The sequence below is a fragment of the Sceloporus occidentalis genome, unplaced genomic scaffold (assembly GCF_023333645.1).
Source record: "Sceloporus occidentalis isolate IW3139 unplaced genomic scaffold, rSceOcc1.0.p SCAF_1, whole genome shotgun sequence".
Lineage (NCBI taxonomy): Eukaryota > Metazoa > Chordata > Lepidosauria > Squamata > Phrynosomatidae > Sceloporus > Sceloporus occidentalis.
This window is the reverse complement of record NW_028316981.1, coordinates 101,307,445-101,333,287: the sequence shown is the minus strand read 5'-3', so window position 1 is coordinate 101,333,287 and position 25,843 is coordinate 101,307,445. Positions and strand designations below refer to the sequence as shown.

General features: G+C 38.5%; 1 protein-coding gene across 6 annotated transcripts in view; it reads left to right on the top strand.

The window, feature by feature from the left end:
- Positions 1-25,843, top strand: part of SEPTIN8 (septin 8) — an 86,775-nt gene that overhangs the window by 54,749 nt on the left and 6,183 nt on the right. For 2 of the 6 annotated variants that reach the window (XM_089530839.1, XM_089530830.1), the window contains exons 5-9: positions 2,892-3,053; positions 4,958-5,054; positions 5,803-5,971; positions 6,292-6,424; positions 7,706-7,896. In XM_089530839.1, coding sequence (XP_089386965.1) covers positions 2,892-3,053; positions 4,958-5,054; positions 5,803-5,971; positions 6,292-6,424; positions 7,706-7,896 — 752 coding nt within the window. Of the gene's footprint in view, positions 1-2,891; positions 3,054-4,957; positions 5,055-5,802; positions 5,972-6,291; positions 6,425-7,705; positions 7,897-9,313; positions 9,616-13,130; positions 17,213-21,431; positions 25,780-25,843 lie in introns of those variants that run through there. The other 4 variants (XR_016281783.1, XR_016281778.1, XM_089530855.1 and 1 more) reach the window with 4 other exon arrangements.

Here is a 25,843-nt window from a genome sequence, read left to right as displayed (position 1 = left end):
TCAATGGGGGCAGCTGTTCAACACTCTGCAGTGTCAGCACAATGATGTCAGACACAGGGAGACTGTCTGGGTTTCTTGTGATACTAATGTATCTTGTTCATCCAAGTGATTTCACCAGGCTTTTCCAGGGCAGACGCTATTTCTGCACAGTTTCTATCATGCATTTATGTGTGGCTGAACTTATAACCAAAGCAGCTGTTGCCTGCTGTATGTGATTACTTCCAGACAGCCAAAAAGTAAATCATCTTCAAAGCTAAATTCTTCAGCATTGTAATACAGTATATGGATGGAGTTGCCACTGAAACATGTGAAGTAGACTGGAATTGAACCATGTCTAGCTGTCTGTGTCAAATAAACACACAGTTCAAAGGAGCCAGCCCTATCTGATTGACCCCTGTATCTTGACTCACCATATGTGATGGCCCCATCAAGTATAGCTCTGTTTGGAGAAATGTTTGTGTCTCTTAAAACATTTGGGGTGTGTGTGTCTAAAACTTTTATTTTAATCAAAAGCAAAATTCCCAAGCAGGCAATTTATTGTTTAAATAAGTACCACCATACCATGTTGAAAGTGGGAGAAGGACTCCGAAAGATCTGCCTCATTCATGCCCATGCACAAGAGGCACCCTGGGCATTTTATTTCAGCTGCTGAACCTTGAGGCATGGCACCACGCAACCTGTTACCTTTGCAACTCTGTTCCCTTTTGAAATCAGTTGCCAGGTGGCATAAGGGAGTAGGGAGGCTGCTAACGGAGAGGGGGAGGGGGTTGCTGATAAACCTAAAGACTCTCTGGACTGACTAAACAAGTTCTGCAGTTCTTTGAATCTTGGCCTGTGTTGACAGTTCACCATGCTAATGGCCCCAGTAGTGCCTTGGTACACAGAGCCAGAGACACACTTCAGTTTTCATACAACAAGCCAATCATCTGCAGATTAAATGCAATTAGGATTTCCTAGGGACCTTTTGCTTCCTCCTTTTTCTTTTTCTTTTTGCATTAGTAAGCACATGGGAAAGCCATTACTGATGTATCTGGGTATTGGTGGGTAGACAGGTATTCCCCTTTAGGCTTAGTTTCAGCAATGTTTCCTAACTGATTTTACAATCCTGATTTCTAGTAGCCCAGTGGTAAATTATTCTTATTATTATTTTAACTTTTTATGGAACACATGGATGTCTTTTATTCTTTCTCACCTAATTCACTTTTTTAAAAAAAACACTGCTGTGCTTCTTAACAGTTAGTTGGCAGTCACTGAATGAATAGTGTGGCAATTAGTTTTGATAAATGTTAACACTGGGATTGGCTGCCAGCTGTTCATAAATTCTATTAGTTCACAAAGCCTCCTAGGCAGGGCATTAAAGTCAAAGGCTGAGAGCCAAATGATCATATTCAGGGTTCTGCTAAAGCATTGGGGAAATGTGGGGGGAGGCTTTTCAGTCCTCACTCCCTCCTGTACCTTCAGGGTGGTCCTGCCTAGTACTCAAGGAGGCCTCCAGAACTGCAAAGAATTGCCATGGCAAATAAGTGTCCTCACCCTCCCCAGCCATATGGTTGGTTGGTTGGTTCTATATAGAGAGGGGAGCAGGGGTGGTTCCTAGTCAAATTCTTTGCTTTTTCCAATTCATTTTCCTTTTCAAAGCAAAAGACTGTAATCGGAAGGGATTACCATAAACCCTAGCCCTTCTTGGCTTTTCTTTATCCCTTTAGTGCAGGGCCTCAGGGAAAATAGATATTTGGGATGGAAAGCCAATTTCTGGCATGAGTTAGGTTTAATGAGTTGTGTGGCGATTGCTAAGCAACTGTTTCTGCCTTGCACATTAATTCACAGCATTCTGTGCAGTTCTGATCTTTCCTAGCTTTATTCTGCTAAGAGTACCAACAAGAATAAACTAAATTATGGAGGGGGCAGGTATTGTCAGAATGGAAGAAAATCAAGGCTGTAGATGGATAACTAAATGCACAAAACCTGAGTGGTAACATACGCTAACTCAGCTGTTTGATGTAACAGAGTAGTACTAATATTGTGAAGAACATTTTCCTTCTGGCTCTGGCGCTAGAGGATGAAGGGTAGATGCTGACAGCAATTATTTTAATACTCAGGAATATAATTTAACAGAATAATTTGTGATGTGTATACAGATCTGAACAAATGAACACATTTTAAGTTTACTTTTTCTGTCTAGAAGGATTATGAGTAGATTGTGAAGAAATATGCTTGAGTGGATTGTGAAGAAATATGCTTGATTTGCTACCTGGGCTAAAGTCAGGTAGCAAATCCACAGAAGTAATATGGTAGATCTAGTTAACAGATACCTGCTGTAATTATTTCGATCTCTGTTTCCTTATATGTTTGCATTTATATCACATATGTCCTATACAGTAGGGTCTAACACATCTGCATTACATATGTATATACATTATACATATATCTGTTTTTAAACTAATTATATAGCCTACAAATTATTAATTCTAATATGAAATAAGCATTAAATAAGTTGGTCAAATAACTTCAGTTAGTTCAGTATTAAAAACGCCCTCAGTACCTTGGAGCATTCCAGTCAAAATTGCCAAGAAGGCATTCTTATTAAGCCATGCATTTCAGTAACTTACAGACCTGATCTGAAGTTCATAAATTATTTCCTCTGGCATTTCTATTCCTTCATAGAGCTGTGCCACACACACATATGTAAGGTATTTCAATATATCTTAAATCACTCCACTAAATGAGAAATCACAGCATTTTTGCTTTTTCTACTTACCTCAATGTTGGCAGTATTTCTTACTGATTGCAGTCTGGTTTCAGAGCCAGAACTTGATTAACTGCAGCTCAATGAATGACAAGTTTTAAAATCACATTTTAAATTATTTTCACTGGTTTTATTTCCTGTGTAGGTGAACATTATCCCAATAATTGCCAAAGCTGACACGATCTCCAAAAGTGAATTGCACAAGTTCAAGATTAAAATAATGAGTGAACTGGTCAGTAATGGAGTCCAGATTTATCAGTTCCCCACAGATGATGATGCTGTAGCTGAGATTAACTCAGTAATGAATGTGAGTAATGCCTTTGCTACTTGGTTTGTATAGTTCTGTGTTTCTGTGACATTTTTAAAAAATGAAGGTTATTCTAATAGAGATCATTGTGATACTTAGGGGCTGCTATTCCCATTTCTCTGATGGGTGCTCATTTTTGTTTGAGGAAGGAGTAGAGTCCTATGATGCCGGTGGCTGTATTATCCTATGATGCTGGTGACTATGCAGTATCAAATAAAACTTATCCTTTGTTTGAGTCTCAGTGCCTAAATACCCACAGGTATTTTGGTATATCTTGATGGACGGAGAGCTAAAAGTGGTACCTTTGTACCCTAAGCAACCTGATTACTAGACTGGGACAGTTTTATACCTCTTGCTTAAATTTGTAGTATGGTATTGTATGTGTATGTACCTTCCGGTCACCTGTCAACTTATGGTGACCCCATTAATTTCATAGGGTTTTCTTTGTCAAGAAATACTCAGAAGTGGTTTTGCTAGTTTCTTCCTATAAAGTTTAGTCTACAACAGCTGGCATTCATTGACAACCTCCCATTCAAGTACTAACCAGAGCACGAGTGCCTTTAAGTTATTTAGGCCCCATCTCATTTTCAATGTGCTTCACTGTGTTTCACTGTGACATTTTTGTGCGTTTTTGTCCTGATCACTCTTGTATCAGATTTTTTCCTTATGACTGAGATATGTGTGTATGTTTTTTCCTAAAAGTATACTGTACTTTTTTGTATAGATCTGTATTATACAAGTGCATTTTCCCTGTTGCCTAAATTGTGCTTGTGAGCATTTCTCCATTATTCCCCTTTCTGAGTCATGAACATTTTAAAACTGTTCTTGCACATTTTTTCTTCACTGAAATGTATTGCAAGCCTCAGAAAGGTACAGATTTTCCCAGTGAGATGCCTTTTGTCCCACTGCCAGTGTTAGAAGATGCAAAATAGATAAATTTGGAGGGTAATGTGAACCCAATGATGTCCTCCGCAATTTCTATATATAGTATGCTCATACTGTATTAGCAGACAGCATCCAGCCAGACAGCTAGTGAAGGAATGTAAGGACAATCCACAACTTCCCCCCTTGTGTCCATTAACATTCCCTGGAATGAAAAAGTAGCTTTGGAGTACCAGAATCAAAACATGCTTGCAGTGCAATAGAGTACCGAAGGGATTCTACAAATTCTCACTTTATCCACTTAATTGTGGAAGATGAAGCAATGAAAATGACCAACTTTTAAGTGCTCAGACCACTATACCATACTGGCTCTCAGTGTTCCAAGTGACTAGTTAAAAATCACGCAGTTTGTTTTATGGCCGAGAGCAGAATTTCATCCAGAGTCTCTCACTCCTGACATTCAAATGTCTTCACTAGCTGGGCTCTGGACCAATGATATTAGCTGTTACTGCTGAATGCAGATTGTACTGTTAGGTATTCCTGTAGTATTTTGAACACCCAAGAATTTTTGCTACTGCACAGTCATTCTTTTGCCTCTATTAATTTGATTCAATCCCATAATGCAGTTCTGAGAAAGGGACCTAAAATAGCCAGGTAGAGTATTGGAATAAGGTCTGTATATTTCCTTGATTGAAAAACATCTTGGCAAAATCTGTGTATGCTGACATTTTCTACATCACTATGTGAAATCTAAGTTGGTGCTTAGTTAGAAATTTTACAATTTTATAGCTGTAAAAAAAAACAGTGTATGGGGCTGAAGATCTTTCCAAGTAAGTTTTTGATGTGTGAAGCTTCTGCCTTTACTTCTTGCTATCACAGATAGAGAAAACAAGACTCTGCATTCAGAGAGACTTTAGGAGCTAAATTGATACCAGACTGATATTGGCAGTGTTGCAGGACTGAGAAGTGACATTTCAACTTCTGCACTGAATTTCATGATTTGATTAAATATGATTTTTCAGGCTCATCTACCATTTGCTGTTGTTGGTAGCACAGAAGAGGTAAAGGTTGGAAATAAAATGGTGAGAGCTCGGCAGTATCCATGGGGTGTTGTACAAGGTAAGTTGGACTCTGGGCACATCTGACAGTGTTGTGCATCCTTGCCTTTTGTGGTGATTATGGAATGCCTACTTGTATTGAGCCATTGCAAGTGGTGAGCTCACTGACACTGCTTTATAGCCAGACCCTGCTTTCCTTGGATTCCAGTAAATGCCATGGTAAGATGTTACTTAAACAAATCTCCATAAACAATGCATCTGTAAGAATTCAAAACATTTCCCAACCATAACAAACATTTAAAATGTAAATATTATTCCAGTCAGTCTGTCAACATATCCATATCAGTGTTATTATCAAAATGTAGCAGAAATGCAAGAAAAACAATTCAGCAAACATTTCAAATACAATTTCATATAATTCTGCAACAATTTCCCCCAAATTGATACTTGATATAAGCCCTTCTATGTAAATAAGCTTGAAATCTGTACATTGGAATTGAACAAAAATGTAAATATTATATATCCTTATAAGGATTTGGATCATACCAAGATTGCTAGAGAATATGCTACTTTGAACATGTATGACTTAATTGTGAATAAACATGCATAAGGTTGCTAATTTCCTATGGTAAATTTTAAAATTTGCTAATTTCTACTTTGGGAAGCTCTGAATTTGTTTCCAAGTTAATGATTATTTTAATTCCATTTATGATGACATTCCAACAAAAAAAGATGTCAGTCTAGAGATGGTGAGAGAGCAAAACATCAATTTTCACCATTGGTTCCACTACATCTCTTTGTTTGATCAGTTGAAAATGAAAGCCACTGTGACTTTGTAAAGCTGCGGGAAATGCTGATTCGTGTCAACATGGAAGATCTTCGGGAACAAACTCATACTCGCCACTATGAGCTCTACAGGCGGTGTAAACTAGAAGAAATGGGGTTCAAAGATACTGATCCTGACAGCCAGCCATTCAGGTGAGAGAGGTTCCTTTCATTCACTTTTTTTCCTTGTCAAACTTGCATGGATGTGCAAAGGCTTGGTGGTTCCACTGAAATCTAGGATTTTTGCCTGTTGACAGGAACACAACTTGTTTTAATGGTGATCTTCTATCTTTGCCTGCCTGCTGGGATATTTTATGTCTTTGCCATGCTCACACTTTGTGTACAAAAGCAACACTGAAGACAGGCGTGTCTTCATGGCTGCTTATAATCATTAACTATTTTTCCAAATATTTTAAAATGTTTACATGATACAGAGTTTGTATGTATTGCATTGTTGTTTTTGTTTTTGCCAGCCTTCAAGAAACATATGAGACCAAAAGAAAAGAATTCCTTTGTGAATTGCAGAGGAAAGAGGAAGAAATGAGACAAATGTTCGTAAACAGGGTCAAGGAGACAGAATCAGAATTGAAAGAGAAGGAGAGAGAAGTGAGTATGACAGAGAATGAACCTGGGCTGTAGACTGATGTGTGTGATAAAGGCCTTCTTTCAGTTTCTGGGCATATCAAACATGTAAAGGAGGGGAATATGCTGGGATTTGGAAGCATGAGTCTGGCTGAGAGGCATGGCCACTGGTGGGTTGGCAGCCCCTGGGTCCCCAAAAGTGGCTTAACTCCATTGTCAACTCTGCAGTCTTCCCAAAGTGGTTTGTAGTTCACTAACAATTTAATGTATTCATTAAACCATGAATCATCCATTTTAAACAAATTCAAGAACAAATCACTTAATTAAAACTGAATCCAAAACTTAGATAACCAAGAAAAGCAGCACATATGTAATACAAATATTTTTGGTTAAAAATGCTCCTGTCCCAAAGTATATATCTTAAACCCTCTCCTTATTTATTTATTTATTCCAAGGATTTATATCCCGTCTTTGTTCCATAATGGGATTCAAGGTCGGACAATGGGATTCAAGGTGTATAGCAGATGGAACTAGCCATATATCTGTCATGTAGCAGTTCTACAGAGTAGGGATTGCTAATGAGTAGTCTTGTAGATTTTAATGGTGGGAGAGCAAGTAGGTCCCTTAACAGCGATCTTGAGACACATCCAGATTCTTAAGAGTTTAAGCCCATGTCCAATCCATAAATAAAATGAATTTTCAAATGTTTTCCTTTTTCATTGCCATCATCACATCTTGGGACAGTATGTTTCTTGTCCTTTTGTGGAGAAACAGCTGGTGACTAACTTTATTGGTTGTCCTGGTGGTGAAAAAATAGGGAGAGAGTTTTCTGCAACAATCACCACATTGTTATAGCTTGCTTAAATGTCCCTGAATTTATGTTATATTTCATTTTCACACCTTACCAAAAAAGGCTACTGAAGTGTCTTCCATGTGACTAATAAATGACAACCCATGGCAACATGCCCACTGTGTAAACAGGGCAACACATAAGGAGAAAAGATGGCAGGAAAGGAAAGAAAGCAAGTAGGGTTTTTGTTGTTGTTGTTTTAGCAGGCTGATGGAATTGTCTGATTTATCACCACTTCTCCCTCTGTGGCAGCCTGCTCTGTGACAGTTGAGGGAGGGGCCTGGTGGAGGTAATATGGAATGGTAGAATAGTTGCTGGAATTGTCTTCTTCTGTGACTTCTGCAGTCTGGCTTGAATCATAGGCCCCTTACAATAGGAGAGGGTCTGGTCTTCTTGCCAGGTAGAAATGAAAACAGCATGGACTGCCCATTTTGTTGTTCTTCTTCATCTTTTAGCTGCATGAGAAGTTTGAACATCTTAAAAGAATACATCAGGAAGAAAAGAGGAAGTTGGAGGAGAAACGAAGAGAGCTGGAAGAGGAAATGAATGCTTTCAACAGACGGAAGGTGGCAGTCGAAACCCTGCAGTGCCAATCCCTGCAAGCCACTTCACAGCAACCACTGAAGAAAGATAAAGACAAGAAAAAGTAAGCATTTTAACCAAATCTTTTCTTTATGTCCACATTTAATGGAAGGAAATTCATTTACAGTCATAGAACAATCAAATACGATACCATTTACAAAATTTAAGAATCACATTAGATTAAAACAGTATAAAAACAGTATAAAATTACAGTATAAAATTTTAATACTGTAATTTTATACTGTTTTTATACTGTTTTAATCTAATGTGATTCTTACATTTTGTAAATGGTATCTTCTTTTATTGGACTATGGCCATAAATAAATTTCCTTCCACTTCATCTTAGAAAATGACTTAATTATATAAAAACTGTTCCAATCATTTAGGTCCAAAATACACTGCAGAAATAATCCAGTTTGAGACCGCTTTAACTGCTCTAGCTCAGTGCTAGGGAATCCTGGAAACTATAGTTTTGTGAGCCATTTAGCTTTCTTTGTCAGAGTTCTGGTGCCACAATAAACTCCATCACTGAGCCAGGGCAGTTAAACTGGTCTCAAACTGGATTATTTCTGCAGTGCTTTTTTGTGGGTTTTTCGGGCTATGTGGCCATGTTCCAGAAGAGTTTCTTCCTGACGTTTCGCCAGCATCTGGAAGAAACTCTTCTGGAACATGGCCACATAGCCTGAAAAACCCACAAAAAACTATGAATGCCGGCCATGAAAGCCTTCAATTTCTGCAGTGTGTTTTGGACCTTTGTTAGCTGAAACAATAAACACTTGGGGATGTAGGTAGCTGACAGACTGATAAAGCAGCACTAGTTTTCCATCCTTTAAAACATATAGGATGAGCCAAGGCATAGGTGTATAAATTTAACACTTAGTTTCAGAACTGTTTCAGAATTACAGAGAGAAAAGCCTTATATCTGCCCAGGCCCCAGGATCCTGTAATGACCCAAGGATTGCCTCAGTGATATTCCTAGAAGTTTTGTCTTTAAAGGAATGTTGTATCTGATGGCCACCATGGAAGTCAAACAAGAACAGAACTTTATTGACATAACCATCAACAGCAGCAAGCATTTTTGAACTATAGGAGCTTGAAAGTTAGTTTTTAAAATATTATTACAGAACACAAAATAATCAATGTTGAGAGCAGGGTAGAGCACACTAGGAATGGGGAAATATGTTCTTGACGTTCATCACAGCCTTGCTTATTGCCCTAAAGAATTGAAGTGTTGCCTTCTTTCCCATAGAAGCATATTCTGCTGCCTTATAAAAAAAAATCAATCCATGGGTCCATGGCTCATACAACTTCTTTTGAGTGGTGGCAGCTGGCTTCTGGGCTTCCATCAGAGACCTATCCCAGATCATTTTAAATAGAACTGATATGCCTCTTCCTCATACACAGCATGCTCTGTCATTCAGCCACTGAAAACCATTGTGTGTACATGGGAATTATTGGAACAACTGATAGTTTTATCTCAGCATAGGCAACCAGATGTTCTTGAGCTGCAGCTTCCGTCATCCCCCTACTGCAACATCTAGAAAGCTGCAACTTGCCTGGCCCTTATTCACTAAATCCACATGTCCCAGCAAAACCCACAAAGAAAGCTTGATAGAGAGTGCAGGCGCATCTCTCCCATGTTTGTTTCCAATTATCTGTTAACTGGCATGGTAAGTAAAACTGAAGCTCCATATTCTGAGATATTGGGTCTCTCTCAATTATGAATTTATCTGGTCCTCTTGTATAGCCATTTGAACCAATGGCTACAACACCACTGTGTATCACTGAATTTCTTAACATAGGTTTTCATCATATGAAAAGATACACTGTGTTTGTGCTGAATAACTCAACCTCTGAAAGGGGCAAAGGGAACTCCTGGCTCACAGGCTTTGTCTGCCCTCTGGGCTCTCCAATATGGCCCACCAAGGTTTCACCATCCTCTTGCCGACTCCTTGAACTCACCTCCTTCAGAATGTGGAGGGAATATAATTTCTGTGGATAGGGAGAGGGCGTCACTCCCCCACTCATCTTCTCCATAGAGGCTTGGTTGGATGCAGATCCAGTCTGCTACCCCCTATGTTAAAATGGAGTATATTTTTGGTGTGCCTTATCATCAGGTTGTGATTTATCGCTGTTGCTTTTGATTAATTTGTCTGCCCTTAAGAAATTGTAAAAGGATTTGGATGAAACCCATGCCACACATCATCGTTAGCTACACATAATATGTTTATATTTCTTGAATTAAAATACTGATGTTCAGGGAGATCCAGATCTTTCTCCTCTCTCCCCAAGGATGGGATAACCGTTTGTAACAATGTTAATAATGGAGAGAATATAAGCTCAGGTTTAGCGTAGTATTTCAAGTTGACACTTAAATGCACAGTTTCATGAGTTTCTTCTTTACCTCCATGAGTGTTTCAAAGATGTGAAATCCTCCCATCCCAAATTAATGGTGCCATTCCCTGTATATAGTGCCTTATAATTTCTGTTTATTTTTGGAGTCCACAGCATTTTGGACTCTTACTCCCAGAATTGCCTGAGCCAGCATGGCTACAAACATGAGAAATGCTGACTGTGGGAGCTGTAGCCCAGGAAGGCTTTGCTCTTGCCAGTACCATGGATGTTGCCTATCTTGGTCCTTCATGTAGTTATATCATGGGACACATTAAGAAGAAGGGAGATTAGTCCATGAGCTATTAATTGTTCATCATTGTCAGCTGTAGCTCTTGCAGCCTGGGTCCCATGTGGAATTGCTTTCTTCTAGGCTAATGTATAGCCGGGCAGTGGCTGTATAAGCTCTGTAGTGCCACTGCAAATGCATAAGGACACTTTTGTCTGTATGTAAACTGGGAGAGTACCAAAAATGGAGGCATGAAGGGAGTTATAGCACAGAGTTAGTGAGCTCTGAAACCCCCTAGCTTAGTATTGTCCACCGCAAAGCTAGGCAGCTCTGAGAGGCTAGGGGACTGCATTAACTCCCCCAGGAGACTTTGAAGGATCCCTACCACCCCAATCCCTGTGCCACAAAAATCAAAGTTTTGCCCCCAAATGCTCTCAAATAACCTCTAAGGATCAGGGAGGGGGGCATTTTTGTCATATTTTGAGGGACTTTGAGCCATTTTAGGCCCAAAGAGGTCTGAATTCCAAAAAGAAATGCCCCAATTTTTAAAAGTCTTTTTAAAAGACTTCCAAAACATGGCAAAGTGGAGGCTTTGGGAACAAAAAGGTTTGGGTTTTTTTTAAAATAGAAAACTATTTTCTTTTATTCCTGGAGGCCACTTACAGCCCATAGGCAACACTTTGCATAACCATGGTCTGTGATGATTGACAGCAACTCCTTGAGGGAATCTTTCCTAATCATACTGACAGGCCTAGGGCTGAACCTGCTCCTTCTGTAAGCAGAATGTCCACTCTACTTTCCCTGGCCCAAATTATACATACTTAGGGATGAAACAGGCAAACAGAAGGGGTGGCTTCAAGCCACCCCTTCCACAGATGGATTGGGGCTGCAGCAAACACACAATGGCCCCATTTTTTTCCATTGTGGTGTGAACCTCAGCTAAGGAGAAAGTTAGCACTGAAAGGCAATGTAGTTTGTGCTTCTGCACCAGAATGGACATACACATTTTTTGTTGTCAACAGCCCTCAAGTTGACCTCAACTCATGGGACTCATGGCAACCCTGTGGATACTACTCCCTAGTGTTACTCAGTGTAGTAGTCTCCACATCCCATAGGTGGCAGTTGTTAGATAAATTGTCCAATCTCTTATTATGAATTCATACTATCATATCTAGTATAAGACATAGAGAAGTTAGAAAATCAAGCAACAACACTGCGCCAAAGGGCTTCTGTCTAGCCAGTTTTGACATGTTTCTTTGTTTTTTATTCCAATGCTTGTTATTATTATCTAGGAATTATGAATGATACTGATCTGAGTTTACATGTAACCTCAATATGGACATTTGCTGTTGTGAAATCTCCAATTAATGTTAGTTATGACTAAAGTTGGGAGAAGCCTAAATACCCTGAAGGCACCAGATCTCGTCTTATCTTGGAACCTAAGCAAAGTCAGCCCTGGTTTGTACCTGGATGGGCAACTGCCAATGAAAACCAGGTGCTGTATTTCAGAAGAAGGAACTGGCCAAACCACTTCTAAGTATTCCATGTCTAAGAAAATCCTGTGATGCTGATGGGACTTCTTTAAGTCAACAAGTGACTTGAAGACACATTTATGTTTTTAATTCTAGTAGCTTTGCTCAACGATCTGTTCTAGCACATCATTTCAGCTGGAACTGGCAAAAGTATAAATGGCATCAAATGACAGTGTAACTGTCATTTCTATCATGACCAAGCTAATTTGAGACATTTTGAGCTGTCAGATACTGAATCACCGAGCATGTTTGCACTACACAGATATAGCACTATTATACCACTTTAACTGCCATGGCTCCATCTTCTGAAATTCCATGATTTGTAGTCTGCTGGGGTACTTTGAATTCTCTGCTAAGAGAGTTCAGTTGCTGCAGCTGTAGAAAATACTTAGAGCTCACTAACAGATTTTTTAGTATCTTATCAAACTATAAATCCCAAGATTTCAAAGGGCAGAACCATGACAGTAAAAGTGCAATCAAGCTGTTATAAACTGTGCAGGGTAGATCCGCACACAGAATGTCTGTTTACTGTGTGTGGATCTAGACTGTCAGTGATAATTCAGAGCCCGCCTGTTAGCAGAGATCTTAAAAAATGGTGGAAAGCCAAGGGCACAACTTGTGCCCTTATATTATTAATAATTATTCTCTGCCATTAAGATGAATTCTTAGAGCAAGGACAGGGAGCACCCTTCACTTTAAGGCCCATATTCAGTTGCAGAGAAGTTTGTGGTATGTGTATGTTGGGAGGTACATTTCAGTGCTGGGTAGAGCCAAAGATAAAAGGTTGGGACCAGTTTTAGCAGCATATTTTGGCTTCAAGCGCTTATTGCCAAGAGAAAAGCAAGAGAGTTCAAATTGAGAAGCCACCAACATGCTGGTGGCATGGGGAAAGTAGCATGTCCATTTGGAGGAGCCCAAAGGGCCAGGCTGGCACCCTATGAATCTTTCTACACTGGGTTACATCTTAACTCTATGACCTGTATCAACTTGTGGCTTTCTAAGAACAGAAGTAGTTTAGATTTGATCACAGTGTGTGTCAAAGATTCATGTCACATTTTTCACCAATTATATTTATATTTTCTACTTTGTTTTCTTTCTGTTGTATTTCTCTTGTTTTAATTCATGCTTTTTATGTTTTTGTTTCAGTTAATCTTAACACCCAGGTTTATATGCCAGGAGTGGACTCTGTGCAGTCATATGTTTTAGTTGCTTTGCTTTCCCACCCTGTGAATCGTTCTGTCATACCATTGTCCAGGGGAAACAACATGAAAGACAAATAGATCATCTGCCTTTTTCAGAGAATGGATTGTGACTGTGCAGGATATTAACACTGTTAAGAAGAGGAAATATTTCCTTTCTCTTTGCAAATTCTCTGTAAAAAAATTTATTTTGTATGTCTAGTTTTGAAATGCTGGGAGTTTTCTTTGATGTAAATCCATTTGTTTTAAACCCATCAAATGGCCATTCATTTATAAACCACTTCTAAATGCATCCAGTACGTATTTAGTTTTAATTTTTTGAAATTGATGTTGGTATAAAGATCAACAAAAAGTAATATAACTGTGCTGACTATTACGTAAAACTTTGAAAAAAACTTTGAAAAAGAAACTCTTCATGACTTACACATGATTAATGGTTTTGTTAAGCAACATACATCTTGGATGCTGTGTGTAAACTGCAGGGGTGATAGAAAAGGCCTATGTCAGAGTTTAATTTTTCCATTTTTGAGATACCACCTGATTCACCAGGAATCTGTTCACTGTGCACTGGGGTACGCAACTTCACTGGGTCTGGGGACCAGTTCCCCCCCCTGGAACCTACTGTGGTCTGCCCCATTGATGCCAAAAGTGCATCATCAAATTTGGGTGGAAAATGTAGGAAAGCCATTAAAACAAGTAGAACATGCTTGTTTTAAGGTGATTTTATTTATTTGCTGCTGTGTTTCAGTGGGGTTGTGTTGGGGGGGGAGGCAGGACCTTGGGGATCAAAAAGCACATGTTGCTCACCCTGTTATAAAATGCAAAGGAAACATACAACTACTTTTTGTTCATCAGTGTAGATGCACCTATGTGAGATTATGTTTCTTCCTCAAACTTACTTTTAAAAAGTAAAATAAAGACCACCACCATAATGAAAGGTAGGATACAAAAATTGCTGGGTTTTTTTTAATCAATCTCCACTCTTTCAAGGATTGTGCTTCTCCCTTTAATTTTCAACACATAGGATTTGATGATCTCTGTAGCTAATAGCTACTGTCATTTGTTCTGTATGACAGGTAGTCAGATAATAAGTGGCTTTCATAATAAGAATTCCATGTATTTAAAAGTTAGTGAAAGTTGTTATCTAAAGCAGTGCTACTCAAAGTGATGGTCCATAGGCCAATGCTAGTCCATGAACCATTGGCTGTTGGTCCCAGGAGAGTTTCCAAGAAAGAAGCAGATGTAGCCAGTGGGCACCAGTATGGTACCAGTTCTTAGCCCGTTAGCAACAAAATGTCAGTCACCCACATTACAGAATTGTCTGAGAAGCACTGGCCTAAAGTAAATTCACAACAGCTTAGAGATAAATATTTATGAAGATCATGCCACCTCCTTATGTTATGCTGTTAAATTAGGCAAGTGTGCATGTTGTACTTGCTTGTGGTGACCATCTGAGCAAAGGGAAATTCTTTTGACCCCTAAGCAGAAATTCACTTGATTTAAACATGCCCTCCTTCTTTTTCCCTATTGCTTTGAGAAAAGATATGTTTGCAATGGAGCCTTTGAAAGGCATGCACTTTCAGGAATTTCCCAGTTTACAGAAGAGTGGGCAATCCAGGGATTCAGTAGGGTTGCCCATATGGGTGGAGATCCAGATGTGTGATAGTTCTAAGCATTAGAACTTCAGTGTGAAGTCGAAGGCTTTCGTGGCCGGCATCCATAGGTTTTTTTTGTGGGGGGGGGGGTGCAGGTTATGTGGCCATGTTCTAGAAGAGTTTCTTCCTGACGTTTCGCCAGCATCTGTGGCTGGTATCTTCAGAGATGCCAGCCACAAATGCTGGCGAAACGTCAGGAAGAAACTCTTCTAGAATATGGCCACATAGCTGGAAAAACCACACAAACTATTAGAACTTCAAACGAATCTTGATAAATCCAGGCCCTCCTTTGCAAAGGAACTCCTTGTGATGTCAAATCTTATGCACAATCTGAATAATTGCAGGAACAAGGATGCCAGATGGCAGAACAGAGTTGAATTAGGTCATATACCCTCTTAACATTTGATGCCTTCAAAGAGTGCAGTCTGTTCTTTCTATAAGAGAAAACACCTTTAACTAGTTGCTAAAACTAGTTTGTGCATTAAATTGAAAAGCAGATGAGTGCACAAAAGAAATATTAGGTGTCACTTATCAATACTTCTGTGCTATTTTTTACTTAGTGAGATGCATCTCTCACATGCGTGCAACATCTGTAAGCCCAGAGAGTGCCCTTAATCCAGTTGTGAGTCCCAACTGGACCCATTAAATGAGTGGGATTTCCATAACTATTGGCTTATCATTCTAATGGGTCTACTGTAGTTAGGACTAGCATTGGATTTTGACCATCATGCCCTGGTCTCCACACCACACCACCTCTACATCATACTAGTGATTGTTCCAAGATAATTTTGCTCTGGACATATTTTAGCCTTCCACTTAAAATTCCCTTCAATTGCTTAGCCTATAATTTAATATTTATAACATGAGGGGCATGGTGATTGCCTTTCCAGAAGTAGCATTTAGTTGTGTTGTAGACTTGAGCTTCTTCATCTTGTACATCCTCTTACAGAAGCCTATTATACATGCTTCGGGGATTAAATATTGTCTAGTTCTGGATTTCCCCCCCATTAAAGGCCAATGTCTGAATATATTGAAAAATGTGTAACAGTATTACTTGATATTTTATGGAGATTAACAAAACCTCATGAAAGAATTATACAGGTACTTTTTAATGGCAGATCACCTAATGGGTGATATAGTGAATATTTACACTTTTTAAAGGAGTTTTGTTATAGTCTGACTCTCCTTTTTTTAAGAAAAAAAAGGCTGTGCCTCTATTAAACTAAATATATTTTCTAAAAGATAACTGTCAAAATGCTAGGGAAGGGAACTGGCTGTGTACAGGATCAGATACAGTTTAATGTTATATTCATGACAATCCTGATACATGACCAATTAGTTACAAAGAAAAACAAGATTTCCTTTGTGAATCCAAGATTTTTTACTGAGTCTGAAAATAAACACAAAGGAGATAGCAGGATGGTAGAAGAATTTTTTTTATTTGATATGCAAACCAGTGCAGCTTGGGAGGTTTTTTTAGCAATTCTTAAAGCCAACAAGATTTTCTATGCAAATCCTTTCTCTCTGATTGGCTTTCTGGAACTCATGTTTGTTCCTGCCCTTTTTTGGAAGTTTTTGAAAATGTGGTAGTAATAATGGAACAATAAAACATGTAGAAACATAGCCACAGTGGCAGTATATTTCTGATAAAGACATTCAGAATGTATGTAACAATATATTAATTATTATTATTATTATTATTATTTTGTGTATATGTGTGTGTATACTTTATGTTGTGCTGACCATGTTGTCATTTTGGGTGAAATACTGGCCTCATTTGCCTCTGTCTTTGTTAATCTATTTGTTAACAGACGTCTCTTACAGAAGCCCATACCTTTCTCTTGGATGGGATTCTGTTTGGTACAGTACTTCATATTTTTTGTATGAGACCAAATTGCATATGATAATTCTACACATTATTATTATTTAATATGTTCCTGGTTGTTATAATGTGACACTAATCTTAAATTAAATCTTAAACTAAGCTTGAAGGTGCACCTCACTACTTGTGTGAGGTAAAAAAAAATAACAGGAAAACATAACAGCCAACTCTGATTTTCCTGTTCTAGTAGTTTTCCTAATGGAAAGAGGTATTTTTTGAACCTTAGCTACCCTATATTTTTCTGCCTTCAAAATTTGTGTATTTTAGCTGGCTATTAATTTGTAGTGTGTTTACATGAGAGGAAAGCAGAGGATTCCACCTGGAAGAATGTTCCTTGAAAGAAGCCAACAGAAAAACCAATGGATCTACTTTCATGAAATGTTAACATGTCACTCTCATTTTTTGTTTTAAGCATTTTTTTTTAAAAAAAAGCTTTCCCCCCCCAATTTCCTTTGTACTTCTTTATTTCTTTTTATTAAACGTTAATTTTTAGTTTGAGTTCTGTGGTGCTTTATTTTTGTACATTTCCTTTAATTTTATTATATCTATAACTGGGAAGGGGATAGTTGGATCATTCTGTCCTTGGCTTGTGCAGCTGTAACCTATCAGCCACTTGAGTTGATGTTTACCTGTGCTGAAGCCATAATCTCATTGATGTCAATGGACCTAAGTCATTTTTACACACAGTAGCAGTAGTCATTAGTGTTTGTCTGGAGTTAAAAGTAGATAGCACAGTAATATGGTTGATACAGCAGACATAAAATAATTTTGCTCCAGAAAAGTATAGGAAATTCAAACTTCAAGTGTATTTTTCTGGGTACATAAGGTATTGCCTTTAAAAGAATTGTCCACATGACTTGCCACAATGTTGAAAGGCCAAACCCATTCTGGATGGGTATGATGGTTGTTTTCTGGTCAGATTCTGAGTGATGCAGTTTGTCTTGCATGTTCATGAATGCATAGATATTGGAAAGGTAGGAACCTGTGGCTCTCCACATGTTTGTTGTGGGACTCCTAGCTTTGAGATGTCATGATCTGGGACAATGGAAGCTGAAGTCCAGCAACATCCTTACGGAAATACCTAGTCCAATGTTTGCATGTATAATGTCTTGGTACTGGTTAGAGAAAGTTTTAAGCACTTTGCATTACGATATACTATAATCAGTGCCTTCTCAAGAGTCAATTGTTATCTTAGTTTCAGCATCACAAATGATAAAGAGATGGACAATATGAAGAGGCCAAATGGGAAAGCTGAGAATAGCCTCCCTCCTTAACTTGATAGAATGAACTAGAGAAATAGAAGTTTTTTCCAGCTGCTGAGGAGGGTAAGAGTAAGCCCACCTAGAAGGTGCATTAGTATCATAACGGAGTGTTCATAGCTGAGAATGAGAAGTAAACAAGGTAATAAAAGTAATACAAGTGCCTGGAAGTCAAAGCAGTTCTGATCTAGGGGCCGGGGGTCTCAGTTTGCTTCAAAGGGGTTGCACATGTCCATTAAGAAGAAAGTGTACTGAAGTGCAGTAAACTCTAGTGCTTAATGGGTGTTCCTTCTGTTGACTGCTTCAAGTTATATTGGAAGTTACATGCACTTTTATAGGCCTCCCTAAGAGATTTTATAGAATCATATGAGTTGGAAGAGACCACAAGAAACATCCAGTTCAACTCCCTGCCATGCAGGAACACACAGTCAAAGTGCTCCAGTTTCTGTTTAAAAACCTCCCAAGGAAGAGACTCTACCACACTCTGAGGCAGCATATTGCATTGTCAAACAGCTCTTACCATCACAGTTCATTTGCAACAGAACTTCCTTTCTAGGCTGGATAAGGATATTTTTAGTCATATGATTCTTTAAACATTTATAGAATTAATGATAAGATCTAATTCTGTTGGATTCAGAATTTAATATTGCATTTAATGTATAATCTGAAGAAGATACAAAACATCATTGTGAAATACGTGTGAAATACCTGTTAATAGTTTAATAATTGTAATTTGGTCATTCGGATGTATTGGTGAAATTAACCTTTCCTAACTTAGAGTCCCTCCAGATTTGCTGGTTGGCTAAGGATGGTGTGACTTGTCATCCAAAGCATCCAACAGTTTCTGGTTAGGAAAGATTTATGTTGTCTTAGTCTGCAAAACACTGCACTTAACTATGTGATTTATTTAATTTATTTACAAACTTTGCCCCAGACCTAGAATCCCCTAAGGTATCCCAGAACAAAATTAAAACAGATGGCATAGGTTAAACTGGTATAGAGAAAACATAAAAGTCTATTATGTTAAAACACACTTTAATAACTGGAGAGTGTGTAGTCTGTGTGAACTGAAGTGCTGAATGAGCACATCAATTCATGGATACAAAGCAATATTCTATGAGTGGATAATCCCACTGCCTTTTTTAGAAGAGTCGTTACAGTAGTGGAGTCCCATTTGCTGCTGAAGACAGTATAGTTTCATACTTGGGAGTTGCTTGGCATAGAACCATAGAATCATAGAATCGTAGCGTTGGAAGAGACCGCAAGGGCCATCCAGTCCAACCCCCTGCCATGCAGGAAATCACAATCAAAGCATCCCTGACAGATGGCCATCCGGCCTCTGTTTGAAGACCTCAAACAGGCATACTGGTAAGTGTGTTAAGAAAGGAACATGCGTGGACATTAAATCTGAAAAAAATGGGACCAGCATTGTAAAAAGAATGTGCATTTAATAATAATAATAATAATAATAATAATAATAATAATAATAATTTTTATTTCTATTTCCCACCTCTCTCTGTGGATCAAGGCAGGATTACAACAATCAAATATTTCAACAGTAAAACATATCAATTACATACATTAAAACTAGCATTATTATCAATATAGTGTGAATAACTCTTCATAAAACCATGCAATACTAACAGAGGTGAGATGTTTTACAGCAGGTTTGGTGGATAGGCTCGCCAGAAGAGATCCATCTTAAGTGCTTTCTTGAAAGCGTCTAGGGTGGTAATAAGACAGATCTCTTCCACCAAATCATTCCATAACTTGGGGGCCATGGCGGAAAATGCTCTGTGGGAAGTTGTTGTTAGTCTGGTTTTTACACTCTAATAATTTCTTCCCAGATGTTCTGAGAGTGCAGGGCAGATTGTGTAGGGAGAGGCGTTCCCTCAAGTAACTCGGGCCCAAGCCATATAGAGCTTTAAAAGTGATAACCATCACTTTATATTGGGCCCGGAAGCTAATCAGCAGCCAATGAAGAGATTTTAATATTGGTGTTATGTGGTCAAACCTAGATGCTCCGGTGACCAATCTAGCTGCTGCTTTTTGGACCAATTGAAGCTTCCGAACTTGGTACAAAGGTAGCCCCATGTAGAGCGTATTACAGAAGTCTAATTACATAGCACTTCCTACTTTTGAGGGCAAATGATATAAACACAGGGCAGTTTGCTCAAGTCAGAAACTGGTAGCTGATGTCCTTTAAAAATGATTATTACCTATATGCTACCACATCCTTTGGCTAAGGGTTAAATTAATTCTAATATAGGCAGCTGCAATGATATCTGTGCTCATTACATACTTTTTTCCAAGGCTTTTTTTTTTCCTATTGAAATGACTTGTGGAGGTCATGAACATGAAGAAGTATTGTTCATATGGCAACAGGAAATTAAGAGATCACAGAACTGTTTGGAATAACCATTTATTTGAAATAGGGTTTATATGGTACCTTGAATAAAAACTGGCTTTGTCCTGTAGTTGGGTTTTTTAAAAAAACATAAAAAGGGAGAATGAGGTGAACCACTAGGTTGTTCTTGTGCCATATTATGATTGGTGGCAAGAACTGGGGGAAAGCCAGACCAAATGTAAGCTTCTTGAATTGAAACCACTATGTTGATGGCCCAATGTGTCATTTAAGGTAGAAAATCCCTTGACCTGGTTAGGAACTGAGTATCTTATCAGTATCTCCTTCTTTAGTGTATGACAGGCCTTTCTGCACACCCAGATCCTTCTTCCAAACTTTATCTCATTTCTTGTTAAAGATGCTGATCTCAGTTTCTTTGATTTATGAATTGGCTATCCTCTGTTCTAAACAAAAATGTTTAGAGCAAGTCACTCATGACAATATTTCCATCACTTAAAAGGAGATAAGGAATTACGGTATCCTGTGGGTTAGTGGTTTGAGCATTGGACTATGACTCTGGAGACCAGGTTTCGAATCCCCACTCGGCCATGGAAACCCATTAGGTGACCTGGGGCAAGTCACACACTCTCAACCTCAGAGGAGCATATAATAAAACTCTGAACAAATCTTGCCAAGAAAACCCAATGGTAGGGTCAGAAACAGCTTGAAGGTACACAACAACAAAGTCTTGACTAGAGTAGACTCAGTTGTTAATACATAGATAAATCTCATTGATTCCTGATTGGGACTAACAACAAGATTTAGCCCTTGTTATGACAAAAAAATCATTAAACTTACCTGTCACCGCCATTTTCCTATATAAAATAGTGGTGTCTCCTAAAGTCTAGCTGCTGGTTTAAATGTCTTCTGACTCTAAGCAAGATGGAAGAATACATCCCCTCTATACAGCAGCTTTTGTGTCTCTCTGAATTAAACAAACTATCACCATGCTCCCTTTGCTTTTGGAGAAAATGCTTTCATGCTGTACAGTGAATGTCATTAAGTAAACCTGCAAGCTAAATACTGGTTCTCTCTTGTTTTATTATAGCTTCTTTAGTCTTCCCAGTTCGTCCTCCATTACAACAGGAAGATATGTAAATTAGAAGATTTATTAAGGCCAAAACACCTCACACCGAAGAAATATAATTGGTGCTTCTACTTTTTAATACTTGCAAAGTATTGCACAGAAGAGATTTTAAAGCGAAAGCTGATCTGGACCACATTGCCTGACCCAGGTTTCTTGATTAAGCAGAAACTCTAACAATAAATCTGTTAAATCTGGCTAAATGCATGGCATGCACTAAAACCAAAATACTAATCTTATTTGATGGTGAAAGAACATAAAACCTCCTCAGTGGTCAATTGAACACACTTGGGGTACTATTCAACATGAAATGGAAATTGCAACCTTACACATGTAAGTTATTGTAAATAGGCACATGAAAAAACATTGACCTATACATTTTGCTTTGGATCTGTAAAGTAACATTCTGTATCCTACCTGCCCCAAACCCCACTCCTTCCTAATATTCTTATATAAGATTAATGGCCATTTAATTTTTTCCTATATTGGGGCATTAAACAACTATTTAAATTATCCCTAACCTTTCTGAGGAATTCTAGTATGTTTTAGCACTAACTATTTTGCAGGGATTTCACTCATGTAAACTTATATGCAGAATTTTTACATGAAATAGTCCACTTGTTTGGTTTCTTAATTATAATGTGCCTAATTTGATAGTGAAGTTTGTTTCTTTCCTTGTTCCATCAAATGGCCAGAGTATCCTTTCCTATCTGCATACTATAAATCAAACCTAAGCAGGAAACCATTTTTAAAGGACAACTAAATTGGGATGAATGGGGGCAGATTAAAAAGCAAGGGAATGCCACACATGATGTTAGCTGAATCTCATCGTCTTGGAATAATGGAACCAGACAGTTACATGTTTAAAAAAGTAAGCAACTGCTTTGGGTGACCATGAAACCCAAACTCCAAAAATGATTTAATGGCACCAAAAAAGCAATTTGGCTGAGCTTTTATCCTTCATTTTGCCAAATTTCACAATGCAGTGATAAGGTAAACTGAATGCAATGTAAACTGACCAGGCAAATTAAACTGGAGGGTGTAAACTGACCCTCATCTTATACCTGTCTGTTGTGAGGGGATAATGAAATTCTGGCAACATCTATTATTACAGTATCCACATGCTTTTTAAATAATCCCTAGCAGACACAACTTTCAGCAAACCCAATCTTATGAAAATTTGTCTGACCTCACTGATTTTCATCTCTAAAGGAATAGTAAGATATAAGTAAGCAGCAGTAGTGATTTGTTTTACAAATAGATAATGAATTATGTTTGGAAGGCAAAGGTATGCCTAAAATATGTAGTCCTCTGTTCTTGAAGAAAGATCCCACTTAGAATGCATTAGCTTTGAAATTGTAGAAATGTGATGCATAGATGAAGAGAAGCTTTGATGCTACTGAAGAGTTCCTTTGCAATGAGGAAAAAAGTTCTATGTTACACTACAGTATTAACATATATTGTAGATATATGTTTATATGCAGCCCTTTGTCATAGGATCTCCGAGTGGGGGTAAATAAAATCAATTTAAAACAATTTAAATTTGAAAGAGTGCAAGATAATTTAAACAGACTTAAAGCATATTAAAGAGCCTGTGCGGGGCAGTGGTTTGAGTATTGGATCATGACTCTGGAGATCAGCATTCAAGTCCACATTCAGCCACGGAAACCCACTGGGTGACTTTAGGCAAGTCACACTCGCTCAGCCTCAGAGGAAGGCAATGCCAAACACTACAGGCAAGAACAAATCTTGCTTAGAAAACCCCATGAAAAGTTTACCTTGGGGTGGCCAAACATCAGAAAGGAAGGCACACAACAAACAAAATCATATTATATAATTTAACAAATTGAAACAGTTTAGAAGCCACATCCATGACACCAAGGTCCCTCAGAGTCTTTGCAGGACTCAGCATTGCTTAACTGAACCAAAGATGAAATATGTGCATTGGAATCCTTTTAGAGTTGCATTTGTATGTTGTCAAGATTCTTGCCATGAAATAAATTTTGCTCTTTTATCCAAACAGCCTTTATTTTGTGAAGTCGAAGGCTTTCATGGCCGACATCCATAGATTTTTGTGGGTTTTTCAGGCTATGTGGCCATGTTCTAGAAGAACATGGTTATTTTTAGCAGCAGAATTACTGTCGTCAGACTAAGAAAATCTGCTGAAATGTGGTGGCAGAATTTACTAGCTTGGCCCTACCTTGTGCATGTCTGTCCAGGCGCAAGATCCACTTGCTCAGTGATGCTTACTCCCAGTTGTGTAGGATTTGTAGCTTTAGGCACACTTCTTTTTTGGTTTCCATAAGCTGTGGGACCCCGGACATTTTTTTTAAAAAAAATTAATTAATGCAGACGTTAGATTTCAATTTTTTTTATTAACAAAATAGATGGGGGGAGTACAAAACAAAAACACAGACATACCAATGTTAAAAATACAAGTCACAGTTTGTGATCAAAGAAAAAGAGTAGTGCTTTTGGTCCCGTAGCTGAAAAGCAAGAGCAAGAACATTTTTGTTCCAAGTTTGCCCTTAATAACCAGACATCCATACATGTGGAAGCCTCATGCAGATTTGGCTGCACAGTATGCTGCATAATTTAAATTCCTACATTCCTAGCTTATTTGCAGTGCATTAGCAGCACTCAAATGCTGCTGTTCTGTCCAAGTGCTCCTTTGGGCTCTTGAGCACTACACAGACCATTCACAGTTGGTGCTTTGGGGAAGCGGTAACTTTCATGTTGCTGCTTCCCTACTGCAATACCTATTTCATCCTGCCTCCAAAGTGCTTCATCAGGCATGTGGTTACCTCAGGGAAAGTGTGTAAGAATGCAGTGTAGGCCAGGTGATCAGGCACACTCTCTGTGTCTCTCACACAGAGAACTGACTCCCAGCAGAACACCCAATTTTGCATTTGTCACATCTGGAGTTTACCTACATCCAACTGATCAATAAGCTGGCAATGAGAACAACATTTTGAAGGCTTTCTGTAGCTACCATGTTATGAAGTAGTCATGTAAAAGACCCCTCCGTGTTAATACCAAACATCACTTTGATATCATCACATTCAGCACCATTTTGCAGACATCCCTCTCTTTAATGATAGCTTTATGTCCACTGCAGTGTTGATTCTCCTAGCCCTACCGTTAGAGAAACTGGGACAGTCCACATCAAACTGTAACAATTTGGGTACCATTCTGTGGACAGCAGCTTCTCAGTTATTGAGTCCTGTATATTGTATTTTACCATTTTGTCCATGTGTGCCCATTGGTTTATTTTCTGGATTTGGTTGTCAAAGATTGTCCTGTTAGTCAGTCCCAGTTGAATAGTGAATCAGCATATAGGTAAATGCTGTTGAATTGGTTCTACTCTCAGCGTGAGTAACAATAGGGTCATTCAGTTTTTTGGGCCATCTCTGATTCTCATGCTATTTGTTTTTAAAGTAATCCCAGCTGCACTGTGGGGTAACAATGATCTTTAAGGATTTCAAGCAAAACATCCAAAGCATGTGTGTATCATTGCACTTATTGATCAATGTTTTTTCAGCATGGTGATGCCAACATTTGCACGAAGTCTCTTGTGCAGTGATTTTTTGATTTTTATATAAAGAGGGTCTAGGGTGGGAGACTGTTCATCCAGCACTAATGGAATTGCACTTGTACCTGTACCACCACTGATCTCAGCTGCTACCTGGAGACTACAAATCCCATGACTTCATTGATCTAGCATCTCTGTGAGTACTGCAGTATCTTTTAGTCATAGCTAAGTTATTCTTGCTCTACCTCACCCTGTAACTTTATAAACCCTTAACAAATTTCATTGCACAGTTCAACAATGATGCCATAACAGACTAACCCTAGTGCTTTCTTCATGGAAATCTTTTAAACTGCCTAGCAAATTATTTGATCCTTCATAGATTTGTGTGTGTGTGCGTGCATGTGCGTGTGTGTATGAGTTTGTATGTGTATGAGAAAACCAACATAATATGCTCAAGTAACATCAGTGCAACATCAGGAAAAGCTAAAACCTGTGATCTGTGTAAATTATGAGAATTAAGCATCCCCTTCCTCATATGGCACTATTCATTTAACTAAGCACTGTCTGCTTAATCCTCTTTACTGCCGAGAGTTCACCAACTGGAGAAACTTGAACTCATATGCCTCCTCAGCCACAGAAGCTCACTTGGGAAATCTTCACCAGTAACCTCTCAGCCTTACATAGCTCACAGAGTGACTGTAAGGATAAACAAGAGGGAATACACATGCCATACTGACTTATTCAAATGAAGGACAGAGTAACTGATTTTATTTTAGAAAGGTAGGTATATAAAAACTATGAATACATAAGAATCCAACTTTTGGACAGAACTGTTGTTACGTCT